At 35.8% G+C, this 15,888-nt stretch overlaps 1 protein-coding gene across 1 annotated transcript; it reads right to left on the reverse strand.

Annotated features, from left to right (window-relative positions):
- Window positions 1-7,787: 7,787 nt before the first annotated feature.
- CSN2 (casein beta) lies at window positions 7,788-14,107 on the reverse strand. Its single transcript, XM_074227374.1, has 7 exons — window positions 14,052-14,107; window positions 13,458-13,484; window positions 12,657-12,680; window positions 12,520-12,555; window positions 10,450-11,193; window positions 8,778-8,823; window positions 7,788-8,085 (listed from the first exon to the last, which is right to left on the reverse strand). The coding sequence occupies exons 1-6, from the start codon at window positions 14,100-14,102 to the stop codon at window positions 8,815-8,817; spliced, it is 891 nt and encodes a 296-aa protein (XP_074083475.1). The 5' UTR covers window positions 14,103-14,107; the 3' UTR covers window positions 7,788-8,085; window positions 8,778-8,814.
- Window positions 14,108-15,888: the final 1,781 nt, after the last annotated feature.

The raw sequence follows: 15,888 nt of genomic DNA on the forward strand, positions 1-15,888 counted from the left end.
AAGATGAGAGAAGAGAGAGCTTTAGATGAATGGCTTCAATTTCTTCAGTGAAATGTAAAGCGACATTCTCATCTGAGAGGGAGAAAGCCAGTCATGAAATTTTGAGAAGGGAAGAAAAAGAATTGTCCTGGGTCACATACTAAGTTAATATCTGATCCAGTATTCAAATTGAGGTATTTTGGACTCATAGTTGAACACTCTATTTACTATGACTTTGAGGGAGCAGTTAGAGAAAGAATCAGAACTGAACATATGATTTCACTGGTTTAGAGAAATCCCAAATGAGGAAACTTCTTTTCCCTGTTCTTCACTATGTTCTCCAGTCCCTGCACCCTTTAGTTCTTTCCAATTTCCTGTAAAACACCAACTTTGAATTATTCTGTCAATTCCAATTAAAATCAATTGCTAGTGAATGGAGTAGGAGAAATTCATGACATCATGGTGACTAGATCCAGTGCCAATTTATATTATTTAATTTCCAATAGGCTCTCATGGCAACAAGTCAAACATTTTACACCTCCCTAATTATTCAGTCTCTCACTTACTACAGTGACCATTCTAAATCTTTTTATTTATCCTCAGACTTCTCACACTACCCTTCTGCCCTCTCAGCTGAAAATTTTGCCTCAGAATTTACTGAAAAAAAGTAAAGCCATTTGGAGAGAGCTCCTTCTTCTTTTCTTGTTCTATCTCACATTATTCATCTGTCTTTGCTTACTGTCTCCTTTTTTTACCCCAATTTCACATGAATAAGTGGACCTTCTCTTTGACAAGATAAATCCCTTTATATATGTTCTTTATCCGTCTCCATCCTGTTTCCGCTCTTTTTATTTCCTCAATGAATTCAAATTCTAGTCAGAGACTTTTTCTCCTCCCCAAGCTCAGCCCTCATACTATTGATTACCTCAGATACTCTTATGTTCCATTCCCCAATTTACTCATTTTCTATTGTCTACTTCTTTAATCCACCTGAGCTACATACAGCCACATCATTGACTTGCCATTCCCTTTTCTTATCTTAATTTGTAATCATTCTATCTCTCCCTCTGCCTTCAACCCCTAATACTGTTTTTTGACCTAATCATGTCCTTCAATCTCTCCATACCTCAATTTGTTTCCAGGTCATTACCTCTTGCATGCTTTCTACCCTCCTTTCTTCTCCATGTTGATCCTTTCCTGTAGTTCAATTCTAGGATACTGTCTTCTTTTCTGCAATCTTATTCACTTATGCTTTGATCTTGCCTTGGAGTGAAAAATCAAGAAGTCATACTGACTCTCTTTCACCCCTAATCTCCAATCTGTTGCCAAATACTATCATTTCTACCTTCATAGCATCTCTATGTTGCCTTCTCTACTCTGACACTACCAACACCTCATTTCTGAACTACAGCAGTAATCATCTGGCTTGTCTTCTTACTTCAAGTTTCTCTTCATTTCAGACTATCCTTCACTCAGTTTTCATCTTAAAATAAAGTTCAGATTATGTCTAATCTTCCTACCCAATAAACTCTGAAAGTTTCCAATCATTTCCTCTGTGTAGTGTTCAAAGCAATTCACAACCTGGCCTTCTACACCTTTTTTTATTCTCCTTATACTTTGCTTTTCTCCACCTATTTTGCAATATGGTGATATGAACTTCTCTGATGTTACTCACACAAAACAACTTATCTCTCACCTCTGTCCATTTCTTCATGTCTGGGAATTTTCTCCTTCCTCAACTCTGGCTCTAGATTTCCTGGTTTCCTTCTAGTTCGGTAAAATGTCACCTTTGATAAGAAATCTTCCCAAATCCTCCTTAATATTAATGTCTTTTTTCCCACTGTTGATTATTCCTTCTTTCTCCTCTCTGTACCTTGTTGCATCTCTTGTTTTCATGTTGCTTTTCCCCAAAGGACTGTGAATTATTTGAGAACATGGATTGATTTTTGTCCCATGGCTTAGTATGGTGTCTGACATACAGTAAGTATTTAATCAACTGACTAACCCAGTGGAACTCAAATTTAAATTTAAAAACTAGAAGATTAGGAAATTAATATCTTGATTAAATATTTAATGCTTTCAAGACCATGTATTGGCAGTGAAAATTCTGAAGAAATACAGGAGCACATCCAAAGCACCCACTCTAGAAACAATTCAAGATTCAAATGACACAGGGCTAAAAGGTGATAGGGCATCATATATATATATATATAAGCTCATATATAAGGAAGAGAAAAGACATGTTAACAAGAGTAACCACCAATAGGATAAGAATAATAATGGATCTGGAAGAGATGCTAGTAAAGACTGAGACTAACACTTTTATGAATCATGTCTTAATTTATTTTAATTTCATTGCTTGTCCAATACTTCTCCAGATGATTTGAGAGTTAATCTTGTTAAGAAGGAAAATAATTGTCTGCAGACTAAAAGATAAACCTTTCTCTGCCATTCAACAGTAAGAACAAAGGCTCTTAAGTTGATTTTGATAACTTCATTATGGTTTTATAAATCTCCATCAAATAATGAATAAATTGAGAACTTGAATAATTTATTCAAAATAAAATATTGTGGTGTTTTGGTTCTATATTCAGATAATGATTCAAAAAATTGGAATATCAGTTTTATAACTGACTACAAATCCTGGTGAAAATTAAATCCAAAAGGCCATGAATATGAGATATCTGAACAATATCTTTCCTTCTAAGAAAAATGGGAAAACTTGGCAATAGAATGGAAACACCAAAAAAACCCTATTGATAAAAATCAATCAAGTAAAAATGAATAGAGAGAGAAAAATGAAGAGACATTTTACGTCATTTTTTGGAGGTGTTTGCCTAAATAAAATTTTCCCTTCCATGGTCATAAAAAGGATATACCATTAGCAAACAAGAGTCATTTTGAAAGTTAGTAGAATTGCTCTCAAATTATGACCCAATTTTGAGGGAATATTTTACAAAAATTAAACATACAATTGATTGATTTCATATTCATACTCCAAAACATTCAAATTAAGCTCATTTTCTGGGAAGTTACATTAAAAAAGATAGTAGCAGATATTATTATTATTTTTTTAGGTTTTTGTAAGGCAAATGGGGTTAAGTGGCTTGCCCAAGGCCACACAGTTAAGTAATTATTAAATGTCTGAGGTCGGATTTAAACTCAGGTCCTCCTGACTCCAGGGCTGGTGCTCTTTCTACTATGCCACCTAGCTGCCCCAGCAGATATTATTAAAGGAAAAATATTTTGGAAATCTTTTTGATAGCATTTCCAACATTTTGCATAGTGACCAAATGTGTGAGATGATCAGACATGTCCATAATAACGATGATAACATTGAAATGAAGAAATCATTTTATGTTTCCTTATAACTTCTGGGTAAGATTGCTGTTGAATTCACAAAAAATATTTTTAAAGCATTGGATAGTACTGGACTGTTCAGAAACCTGTCATGATGAAGAATGTGCCAGTGTTGCAACTATGGCTAGTATTCATGGTGTTGATCTGGCAAAAATCAAAGAAATGAATCCCAGTCCCCTATTTACACTTTTGCAAACAATTCTTTGAACCATTGTGATATTCACTCTTTTGGAATCATTCCTTTTATGGGTAATATTTTTTGAAAAAACATTCATTCTTTTGAGCGTTAATCGATGGGAAGTGCTACAGAATATAGAATAAGAGAATTTTCTAGACAGAGTGTAGTGTTCATTATTGAACACTCTTCAAATATAAAGAATAATTTTTATTATTAGCGATTGATACAGTGGTGGCTATGTATTAAGTACTCAATACATGCTAGTTGAATGACTGACTTTACAAATGAAGGTCAGTAATTTCTTTTACATCTTGTAGCCTTAGAAAATTGTCTAGACCTCTGAGAAATTAAGTGACTTCAAAAGCCACATTACCAGTTCTTGTCAAATGAATCCTGCTTTTCCTGCCTGGCCTATCTGATTTTCTGTTTCTCCTGATCAATGGAACAAGGGCTAGCTAAGGAAGAGAAGGAGTGCTAAGAAAAACCTTTACAGGATGAGTGTAATTTCAATTTTTGGTGATGTCAGGGATGACATCCCTGTATAGGATATGATTATCAATGGTATAGCAGTAGAAAAGCCCAGAATATGTTTATGGAGCAAGGAATATACCAATTTCTTTGACCTTAGAGACCATGATTTTGAACTACTTATTTGGACAGAAGGGGGCATTCAGGTGACTATTAGGGACAAGGATAGAAAGGCAGATTGACCTCTGATTGTGTAGGATCTTGAATCCAGGCTAAAGAATTTGAAATTTTTTCAATCTGCTATGGATTATAGATGCCTTATAATGAACCTTAGAAATCATCAATATGACCTCTTTGTTTTAAAATTTTGAGAAACTATTTTGGGTAATGGATAGAACACTAGATTTGGAATAAAGAAAGACCTTGATTTGAAACCTACTGTAGCAGTCACTTATAGAAGTATAATACCATGCAAATCATTGACCTTTTCTCAACCTTAAGTTTTTTCATCTATAAAATGGGAAAATTAGTATTTGTCTCATGGAGTTTTTGGTGAGCCTCAAATGATGTAATATAAGTAAAACTCTATATAAACTTTAAACCTCCATAAAGACACTATTATTAGTATAAATAATAGACAGATAATTTGAGGAAAGGTCTCCTCTTGCTGTATTGTTCAAATACGAAAGTGACTTGCTATAGAAATTCTATTCCAATGTCTTATAGTGTGGCTTAGAAGTGAATGTGGGTTCTTGAAGGCTGGTGTACATGATGTACATGATCTGGCAGTTTCTACTACATCATAAAGTTCAGAGAGTGGCCCCAGGAATAGACAAGATTTATTTTCTAGATATCAGTCTCAGAGATAATGGAAAGGACCCTTAAAAATAGGTTGGTCATATAAAAAAAGGAACACACCAAAATGACCCTCAGTTCTGGGTGTCCGATAACACAGGACTGTTTCTGGAGTGATTTTGGCGGTGTGTTAGGAAAGGGGGTAAATTGTACTAAGGATGACAGTTTTTTAGAGTAAATAACTTTACTTTTGTTGTATTATTGTGGATAAAATGGATCAATGTGAGCTCAAACTGCAACTAGGCAGATTCAGAAGTGATTGAATGAATTGAATCAAATAGTGTTTATTAATTGTTAGATGTCAGTAGGGAAAAAAAAGTTTTCTCATGGAAAAACACAAAAATGGATGCTTGATTTTCACTGTTGATTAATTTGTTGATTATTTGAAACAATTTTCAAGAGCATCAGGTCTAGGATCAGGAAGACCTACTCAAATTTGGACTCATACACTTACTCTGTAACCCAGAACAAGTCACTTCACATCTCTTTACCTCAGTTTTCTCCTCCTTTTCTCCATGCCCATATAAAATAAGGATCAAAATAGCACCTTAATAATTGTGTTATTATGATTATCAAAGGAGAAAACAGTAATAAAGCACTTATCTGGCAAATCATAAATGCTAAATGTAGCTATTATTATTTTAATTAATAGTATTATGGAAAATGTTAACTATGGGAGAGAAAATTCACACAATGTCAAGTTCCAAAGAGCATCTTGATGAGTTGGGTTAAACCTAATTAGATAAAATTCATTAGAAATGACAGTTAAATCTTACGGATGAGCATAAAATGCCAAAGCCCCAAATACAAAAAGTGGTAGGGCATGGCAAGATAGCATTGGGTCTGAAAAAGATGGGAAGGTTTTGGTGGGCTTCAAGCTTAACAAGATCCATCACTATAAGGTAACAGCCTCTTTCCCAAAACTATAATAAAATATTAGGCCATTTTAAGAGAGGCTGTGTATTCAGGTGTAGGAAAGGGGTTGTTGCATTGTACTCTGGCTTGGTGGGGTCCCATATGGATTACTGCATTTACTTTGAAGAACCGAAGTTTAGGGAGGACAAAAATGAGATGAAAAGCACCTAGAGAAAGGTGAGCAGGATGATACAACCTTGAGATAATTTCATGTGAGAACTGGATGAAAGAACTGGGGGTGTTCGTCTTGGATAACAGGATTAGGTTGGCTACCAGACCTGTCTTTAAATAACTGAAGAACTTTATTGTGGAAGAGGGTTTGAGAAGGCAGAACCAGGAGTGGTGGATAGACATTGCAAAGGGGCAGATTTAAGTTTCCTGCTCACAAGGAACAGTTTCCTCAAAGTGGGGAAAGGCAGTAGAAGGCAGTAGGTTCCACCTCAGAGTATCCTCCTGAAGAAATGGCCATTTATTGGAGATGCTGAAAAGGTATTCCTGATCCTATATCAATAAGCTTTATTGATCTCTGGGGTCCCATTTGACTGAGGCTTTGTGATTCTGGTAGCCTAAAAGAATAGTCATAATGTAAGGACATAAATTTGAACAATAACTGCCTTTTAATCCAATTTCACACAGATAACCTAGTAGCAAAGGAAAAGCAAACTTCCCAGCATCATGGCAGCTTCTAATGGTGTGGAAAGGGAAGCTAAGTGGCACAGTGGATAGAGTACTGATCTGGGAGTAAGAAAGGAGGGAGTCTGAATTCTCTCTCAGATACTTGCCACTCACTGGCTGTGTGGCCTATGACAAGTCACTTAACCCTGATTGCCTCATATCCAGGGCCATTTCCAGTTGTCCTGATTCATATCTGTCCATATCTGGCTCCTGAACCCAGATAGTTCTGGAGGAAAAAGTGAGATTGATAACTTGGCATAGTACCCCCTCACTCAAATCCAATCCATGGCATTATAGGATGTCAAGGTCTTCTTCAACATTGAAGTCCAAATATCGAAAAATGGTGTGGAAATAGGGGAATGTAGTATATCCAGTAATAAGGTTATATAGACTTTAAGTGAAACTCCTTCAAACACTCATGTTTGAAGATCGGCCTAGTCAAGTTTGAAGAGACATCATTAAGATGATTGGCTATTAGGTGATTAATCAGCAAACACTTAGTAATGACCTATGCATCATACCTGTGGAGAGGTACTAAGGATCTAAAGACAGAAAAAGAGAAAGAAATGATCTCTACTCACAAGAAGCTTATATTCTATCAAAGGGAAAAGATGCATGCATATGGAGAATAAATGCAAAATAAATTCAAAGGAATCCTATAAATAGTAGTTTAAGAGCAAGGACACAAGTAGTTTAAGAGCAAGGTGGGGAGATCAGGAATAGTTTCCTGTGTAAGTTGGTACTTAAGTTGAGTCTTAAAGGAAAAAAGGAATCCTTTTGCAAAGGAGGTGAAGATAAAGTCCATTCTTGCGATGGAGGATAGTCAGTCAATGGAAATAGAAGACGAAGGACGATATATAAGGACTGGAGGGAAGGTCAGTTTGCTGGACAGAGTACTGGAGATAGGGTTTTGTATAATAAGGCTGGAAAGGTGGATTGGGGTCAGGATGTGAAGAGCTTTAATAAGAAAACAGAGAAGGTTTATATTTGATCCTAAAAGAAATGGGGAGCCATGGAAGTTTATGAAGAAAGAGGAATGGCATAATCAGATCTCAGTTTAAGGAAAATCACTTTGGCAGCATGATGGAAGATGGGTTGGAGTGAGAAGAGACTTGAGACTGAGAAATCAATCATGAAGCCCTTAGTGATTGTCACACTGTGCTTTGATGGGCTTCTCAATGATATGAGTATCAAATTTTAGAGCAATCAACAATCAGATAAGATGCACACTGCAGTTGTGTTGTAGTGGCCACATTCATGATGGGGGGCCTACTAGGGCAACAATCAATGCAAAAGAATGAAGATCAAGACAAGTCAAGTGCAATGTGCCCACAGGAATAATTTATTGTAGGAGCTGGAAAAAAGACAATGACCATATACAGAATTGGTAGGCATCCCGGCATTAACAAGTAATACAATTCATGAAACTGTCCTTACAAAATGACTATGAAAGAAATATGGCAAATATTTCTGGTGCTTATTCATCCGGTGGTCACTCAAGATGGCCTTTCTGAATCTGGGAACTGGTACATGGTGAATCCTTCAAATTCCAATTAATATGGAGATTGCCAGAAGACTCAAGGAGAAAAGGGCTGACTTTCAACACCAAAAAATAGATGAGAGATGGCAAGTAGAATTTCTAGTCGCAGTCAAATCTGTTGATAAAAAAGAAAATCATATTGGTTATTTTAAAACCTATTTCAGAAATAATCTCTTATTGGGCATTAGGGTTAATAAAAGCCTACATTCAAGGGCTAACAATTCTGCTACTTGATCAATGATAATAGCTCTTTTATGCATGACACTAACATTTTTATAAATTTTTTTCTCTTAACTCTGTGAGGAAGTAAGTAGAAGAAACATTATTTTTCATTTCACAAATGAAGAAACTGAGGCTTGGGAAAGGTTAAGTGATTTGCTCAAAGTTATCCAGCTAAGAAGTGATGAAGCTTAATAAATGAAGCTAGGTATTGCAGAGGATGGAAGGCTGATCCTGGAGTCAAAAAGACATCCAGGGGATGAGATTTGAATCCAGGTCTTCTGGGCTTTGAGGTTGATACCCTAGCTATTCCAACATGCTGCTCTCCTGCCTTAGGTGACTACTTCCTGGGTGACCTAGAGCAAATCACCTAACTTCCTAACTTTTGTTTCCTCTTCTGTAAAGTGAAGATATTGAACTAGCCAACTTCTGAGATCTCTTCTAGCTCCAAAACTATGAACCTAGGAATGAGCAATTCTGGAGCCAAGGGAAAGTGAAAAGAAAAAAATTCCTCTATATGAAGAACCTCATCAGGCTAGAGAACAGTCAGAAGATTTGTTGATTAATTTATAAACCTAAATGACTTACCCAATGCCAGGAAGATATAGTCATCTGAGTGATCCTATTAGTTCTTCTGGAAAAAATAAGAAAGAGAGAGAGAGAGAGAGAGAGGAATGTTAAAAAGAGAAAAAGGAATGTAAAAAAGATGATCCACATTTGAGTAGATGAGTTGGGAAAAGATTTCTATTTAATACAAGTTGTACAACTAAGGATTTCAATTATTTGCTATAACTTCTTATTTCCCATTGGATGGTGAATCATTTGAAGGTCTTTCTTTATATCTTCAGCACTTAGTAGTGTCTAACATAGAGTAGATTTTTAATAATTGGTCATTGATTGATGGATTTCTACATTGTAAGAACAGGGTGATGGTTTTCTTGTTACTATAGGGACAGCAAAGTGGTACAATGGATAGAATACTGGATCTGCAGTCCAGAAGCCCAGAGTTCAAATCCAGTTTCAGACACCAACTAGCTATGTGACCTGAGCAAGTCACTTAACCACAGTCTGCCTCAGTTTCCTCATCTGTAAAGTGGGTATAATGATAGTACCTATCTCCCAGGCTTGTTCTAAGGTTCAGTGCAATAATATCTGTAAAGCTCTTAACCAAGGCCTAGCGCACAGTAGAGCACTTAATAAATAGCTATTTTCTTCCTTCCAAGACTTGAAGCATAGCTATCAAGGCTATTTTCCTCTACTTTGTTTTTACCAAGACCTGACATAGTGAAAATCATGAATTAGATGAGTGAGAAATGCTTACTGAATTAAGTTAAATTCTGCCGTTAATTTATGATAGGCTTTGTTCTAAACAAAGACATTTACTATTATTCTCATTGACCCTGAACTATGGGAAGAGCTATGACAGTGAAATTGGGCAGCCACTTTGCTCCCTAAAGAACTCAACACACTCCCAGTATAACTCTTATGGCATAGTATTACTTTCTACACACATGATGATAATTAAGCCTTGTTGGGTCTAAAAAAAGTCACTTAAATACTCTTGGATCCTTTTGTAGGGTTCCAATTCTTTTAATTCTATCAGAGACCTAAGTCATGGTATTGAGTTACGAAAGAAGATAACAAAACTATCTTGTTTTAATTTCACCATCTGTAACAGATACCCTAATGTGGAGTCTTTTCTTCTATTAATATAAAGAAATTATAGTTGAGTGCTTATCTAAAAGAGAACAATGAAAAGAAATGCAAAATGTGGTCTTTGTAAATTTCTGTATAAAGAGATAATTTTGATAATCTAGAGCAGGGGTTCTTGACTTTTTTTATGTTATTGGAATCTTGTAAAACATTCCGACCTCTTATCAGAATAGTTTTTGTTGCCTATATTCTTAATTAATTTCATTTATAAATGAATGAGAATGAAGATCCAATTTCTCTCCCCCCCCAATAAGATCCCCTGAAATCTATTCATGAACTCCTGGCTTTGGAATTATAATTAATTAGCAATTATACCTCTTTTAAGGCAACAACCATTTTGAAAATGTAGTCATGTGCCCTTTACTCAGACCCCAGTTCCCCAATACTTATACTTTCATCCCTCCTGAACATTCTCCATCCACATCACTTTTTCAAATCTGACTTCTCATCTCCAATAGTTTTTTTTAGCATTTCTTCTTATAATGCTATGATCATATTTTATCATCTTTGAACCATAGCTACAAGGATATACGATAAATGAATTTACCTCATTCAGCTCAGTGGGATAATAAAAGTTGGTCACTGGTTGAGAGAATGGATAGAACTCAGAAGGGACCAGTTCAGGCATGACTTCCTGTTGAACAATAGGCAAAATCTCTCTTGGAGTATTAGTGTCTCTGTGATGAATGGGTTCCATTTCTCTCTGGGGAATGCGCAGAACTACGTGCTGGAAAAGAGGCAGAAACTTCTCTTTCTCAAGAACAGACAGAACCTCTCTCTTGGGAACATACTGAACCTCTCTCTCATTAACAGGTAGAATATTGTTCTCAGGAAGAACTATTCTCTCAGGAGCTACTAGAATCTCTCTCTCTGCAACAAGTGGCATCTCTCTCTCAAGAACAAGGGGAATTTCTCTCTTGTGAGCAGATAGATTTTCTCTCTCATGAGCAGATAGGATTTCTCTTTCTCTCTCAGAAATAGGCAGGATCTCTTGCTTAGGAATGGCCAGCTGTCTGTGAAGGAGAGGCACCATTCTGAGGGGAAGGATTGGCAGCATTTGTGAATGAGCCCGAGCTAGGACTTTTGCCTTAGGAAGAGGCAGGGATCTATGCTGAACAGGAGACAACATCTCATTTTGGGTAATAGATTTAAGGACCACCATTTTCTTGTCTGTTGGAAGGCTGGGCATCTTGATTTTTCGCATTTCTTCAGGCCAATTAAGATGCTGATAATAGAGGTTCATCGTGTTGGTTTCAGGCAGAACATAACGGTCTTCAACTTGATGTTCATTCTTGAAAGAGAGAAAAGATGAATAAATCAATGATGAAACTATAGTTGATGATGATGACACCGGAAGATAAGGTAGGGGTAAAACACAGGCATAACAATAAAAACTTAGTTGCTAGAATCCTATCCTAAGACCTTTTTGATTATAAGCCAGTGAATGAAAACCTCTGTTTAGGGATAGACCTGGTGCTAGTGTCTGACATGGCATTGAACATATAGCCTAGGGCTAGAAAAACCTAATTAAAACTATGAAATGGAAATCTTCTAACAATCAGGGACTCTTTCTCATTGAGCTTTGAATCTCTCTTGATGCTTAGCACTACAGACACTTCCATTGTATATTTTATATAAATGAATGAATTTAATTAATCCCTATGAACAATTAATTAATTGGAGTAATTAGCTAAATTTAATTAATTAAATAAAATTTAAAATTCAAACAAATTAGTTTGTAATTATTCAGCCTTGCCAAATCCTCCATTGTTCTAACCAACCCCCTCCACTGCTCCTACTAAATTACTGTGAATAAAGCTGAAGGAAGACAACAAAGTCTACTACTTACATTATTAATTTACATTATCCAACTTCAACTGTCTCTTCATTTCAGCAAGGCAGTCCTTCTAGTCCTCCCTGATTTTTTCCTATCTCTCTCCTGACAAAAAACAATTCTAAACTTCTTCTCTCCTTGCATAGCCTAAGGAATAGGGGAATATCTAGTCTAGATCTATGTTTGAGGAAAATGACCTTTGGAAGCTAGGTGGAAAATGAATTGGAGTAGGGGGATGGGGAGCCAGGAAACCCTAACAATAGTTTAGGAAAGAATCATTGAGATTTTAAACTACTGTGGTGGCTATTCCAAGAGAGAGAGAAAGGGTTATATGTATGATATACCATGGAGAGGGACATAATGACTGACTGTATATAGAAGATTCAAGAATAATTCAAGAATAATTGAATTCAAGAATTCAATTCATAACTAGGTTATGAATCTTAGAGACATAAATAGAATCTGGAAAGCAGAGAGAATATGAAAAGAAATGTGATGAGTTCATTGGAAATTGATTTTGAAAGGGAAGGACAATAATTTGAGGGAATGGTAGGGTCTTGAAAACGCAGTTTTGAGGATGGAGAGTAGATGTGTTTGAAGTCAGAAAGGAAAGAACCATTAGTTAAGGAGAAGATAATGATCAAAAGGAGAGAGTAGAGGTTATTAAAAAGGCAACTTGCTGAAGAAGAGGGGAGGGAATGGGATCAAGGGTTTGAGCAAAGGCTTTAATCAAGAATTTCCATTCCACAATAAGAATTCTCCTTGTTGATACACTAAAATTACCTTTACTGGAATGCTGTATCTCCTATGGAGATGCTTCTGTACAAAAGAAATTAAAATATAAAATAATTTCATTGTCTATTAAAGATGAAAGTGCTACTGAATTTAACAGTATTTTCATTTGAGTGGAATGGGCTTACCTCAGGGACTTCAATGACCTCTTCCTTAGGAAAGGAAAGAAAAAAGCGAATTTAGCATTCTTGATTATGTACCACTTAAATATTCAATGCACCACCCTAATTCAAAGCAATTGTTTGTGAGCTCAAAGCAAGGAGCAATTATTTGACTAATTAGACAAGTTTTTATTGAAGTAATTTCTGAAGTTTCCACCATGTTCTTTGACTGACTCCTAAGTGCTATGGTTGGATAAAGGAAAAAGAAAAAAAGTAAAAGTTTGTGTGCATCTCTGCCTTGGGAATTTATAAATTGGAGATGTAAGACTAAGCAACATAAAAATTTATTAAAGGATACTTTATCTCATACATAAATATTATATCTTAAATTGCTAACTTTCTAAGTCATATCGACAACTTCAGATTCACAACAAAACTGTCTATATTCCCTATACTTTTTCCATCTGAGGACTCTAATCTTATCTCATTCTATGTGTTCTCCTAGATACACCCTCTTTCTAGTGATTAGATTCAAATGGAGCCTTGATCTTAACAATGTGATTATTTTTTAAAATTTAGATTGCAACCCTATCTTAACTCATAAAACACATTTCATCTTCTAAGTGTAAATACAGGAATCTATGTCTGACTGACCTCAAGCAACATAGCAGGCAGCTTCTTAAGGGAAGATATTTCATTTTTTTTTTATCTTTGTGGCCTACTACCAAACAAAAATGAAGTGTGTGACAGACACTTAAAAATGCTTGCTGATTTATCTATTGATGCAGAAACCCCAGGGATCCTAGACTTGATAGGAAAATATCTTACCTCACTTTCTGAAATCTTTTCTACCATCTGCAAAATAAAGCAAAGATAATTAGTTTTCTACATGACCCCATTTAGGGTTTTCTTGGCAAAGGGATTTGACATTCATTTTACAGATAAAGAAACTGAGTTTGATTGATTATGCATATATAACATGCATATAAAGGTTATAAAGGTCTGGTTCTTTTTGTTTTTCCAGTGGTAGGAGTTAGGAAGGCCAATATTAACATTTGTCAATTTAAAAGAAGAAAAAGAAAAAGGTTTTAAGTAAACACATATTGGTGTCATTTTTTGGTTTGTTTTATTTCTTCAATTCTTGCCTTTCATTGATAACTGAATGCAAACTTTCCTCCACTATTCAGTTTACTTTTGTGTCTATATATGACTTTGCCATTTAAATCTAGGTTCAGAACAGAAGAAATTCTGCTATCTGAAAACTTCGGTGCTAATGGCAGACTATATGATCCCTTGTAATTCTGGATTGTTTGAAGTTTTATTACTTGCAAAGGTTTCAAAGAACAACTTTTAGGGAGGCATTTTGAAACTTTTCTAACCACTAATATGAATAGACCTTTCTAAATTACATGAGGTACTTACAGGTCTGGCAATGGCAAGAGCCACAAGGCAGGTGAGGATAAGGAGCTTCATGGTTGTTGATGTCTGTGAAAAGAGATATGAGAAAAGAGATTGGTTTTATGACATTTTTTTCTGAATTTTATATTCTTTTCCCAGAGAGCATAAAAAAGGGGGGGTGGTGGCTAGGTGGCGCAGTAGACAGAGCACTGGTCCAGTGGATAGAGCATCATCCCTGGAGACAGGAGTACCTGAGTTCAAATCCAGCCTTAGACACTTAATAATTACCTAGCTGTGTGGCCTTGGGCAAGCTACTTAACCCCATTGCCTTGCAAAAACAAAAGAGCATAAAAGGAATGAAATAAAGAAAAAGAAAAAAAAAGGAAGATTTTTTGATCCAACCTCTCAAATATAATGGTTTTCAGGATCTTTGCAGAAAGTACAGTTGTTTGTCTATTAACCTTCCCCTTCTTTGACCTCCTACCCTCTAGTTCTCTGAAGATGTAATCACCCACATCCTCTGCTACTCTATAGAGTTTATACTGAATGAAAAATTAGGAGTATGATTATAATTTCTTGGAAAACACTACTAGGAAAATTTCCAAATTTAACAGGAATTTGAATTTTTGCCTTAATTTAAATTTAAATTAACTTAACCCCCTGACCTCTGTATGGCTAAGACAAAACTCTGAGTTAATAGAAAGGTTGAATTCAAGAAACAACTAAATTATGTAATGATGTTGGTTCATAATAGGCAGTAATAGGAAGAGGAAATTGAGAAGGAAGATTTTTTTTTCTTGGAACTTGCCAACTTGTAGGTGGCTACAATCAATAAGTGGAACCTTCTGCTCTGAGGTGCCTTTGGGGCAGCTTCTTCCATCTCTTTCCTCAAAAAAGAATTAAATGTTTTCACTCCTCAAAAACTTCTATGAGTCAAAAAAATTCTCTGTCTTTCTTATTCTCTCTATGTCTCTCTGTGTCTCTATCACTCTTTGTCTTTACCTTGATCTCTCTCTCCTTCTGTCTCTTTCTCTGTCTCTGTTTTTTGTCTCTCTCTTTGCCTCTGTCTCTGTCTTTCTGTCTCTCTATCTCTCTGTCTCTCTGTCTGTCTGTCTCTGTCTCTGTCTCTCTCTCTCTCTCTCTCTGTGTCTCTGTCTCTCCCCTTCTTTCCTTCTCTGTCTCTTCCCCCTCCCTCTTCCTCAGAGAGATTTTAAAACTCCTACTATACTGGAACATTGCTACCTTCTAGTTACAGTTCTGAGATAGTTTCTTCTCTTCTCTATCTGGGGAGAAAAGCAAAGCCAGGATCTTAATCAACTTGAGTTTTCCTCAAAAAGCATTCAGTCCAATCTTGCCATAATTACTGTATCATTGCGATACATTGTCCAGTGAAGGGACCCATTACAGTAACAGGAAAACTTTTTTAAGAGGATGTATCTTCTTTTAGAACCATATGGAGCTTTTCTAGGTTATTCTATCAGATCTTCATTTGTCCATCTTCTTTCTTAGGTCTCTGAAACTGGATGACTGCTAAGACATCTACATCCAGTAAGAAATAATGATGTCAACCTGGAGTTAGCCTCCCCAAAGAGATCCATCTACTTTATGGACATTTCAGAGAGGTCCTTTTCCCTGTGCTTCCATCAAAGTAAAAGCAAAAGGGCCTTACTGCTGTGCCCATTCCATTGTAAATTGTGGATGTTTTCTTTAAGAGATTAAATGTATGTATGAACTCTTAATTGCTTAAGATTCAAGCTACTTTTATAAAATAATTATTCATAAGATTATATATTAGAATTGGAAGCAACTAGAGATCATTAAATCCAACTTCCTCATTCAAAGGTAAGAAACCTGAGGCATG

Source organism: Macrotis lagotis, chromosome 3 (assembly GCF_037893015.1).
Source record: "Macrotis lagotis isolate mMagLag1 chromosome 3, bilby.v1.9.chrom.fasta, whole genome shotgun sequence".
NCBI lineage: Eukaryota > Metazoa > Chordata > Mammalia > Peramelemorphia > Peramelidae > Macrotis > Macrotis lagotis.

Excerpts from the sequence above, each read along its gene's own strand:
- CSN2 (XM_074227374.1), bottom strand. The coding sequence starts at position 14,102 with ATGAAGCTCCTTATCCTCACCTGCCTTGTGGCTCTTGCCATTGCCAGA. Across the intron at positions 12,556-12,656 it reads AGGTCATTGAAGTCCCTGAG|AAGCATCTCCATAGGAGATA; the intron begins GTAAGCCCATTC and ends TCTTTTGTACAG. Across the intron at positions 11,194-12,519 it reads GATACAGCATTCCAGTAAAG|AATGAACATCAAGTTGAAGA; the intron begins GTAATTTTAGTG and ends CTCTCTTTCAAG.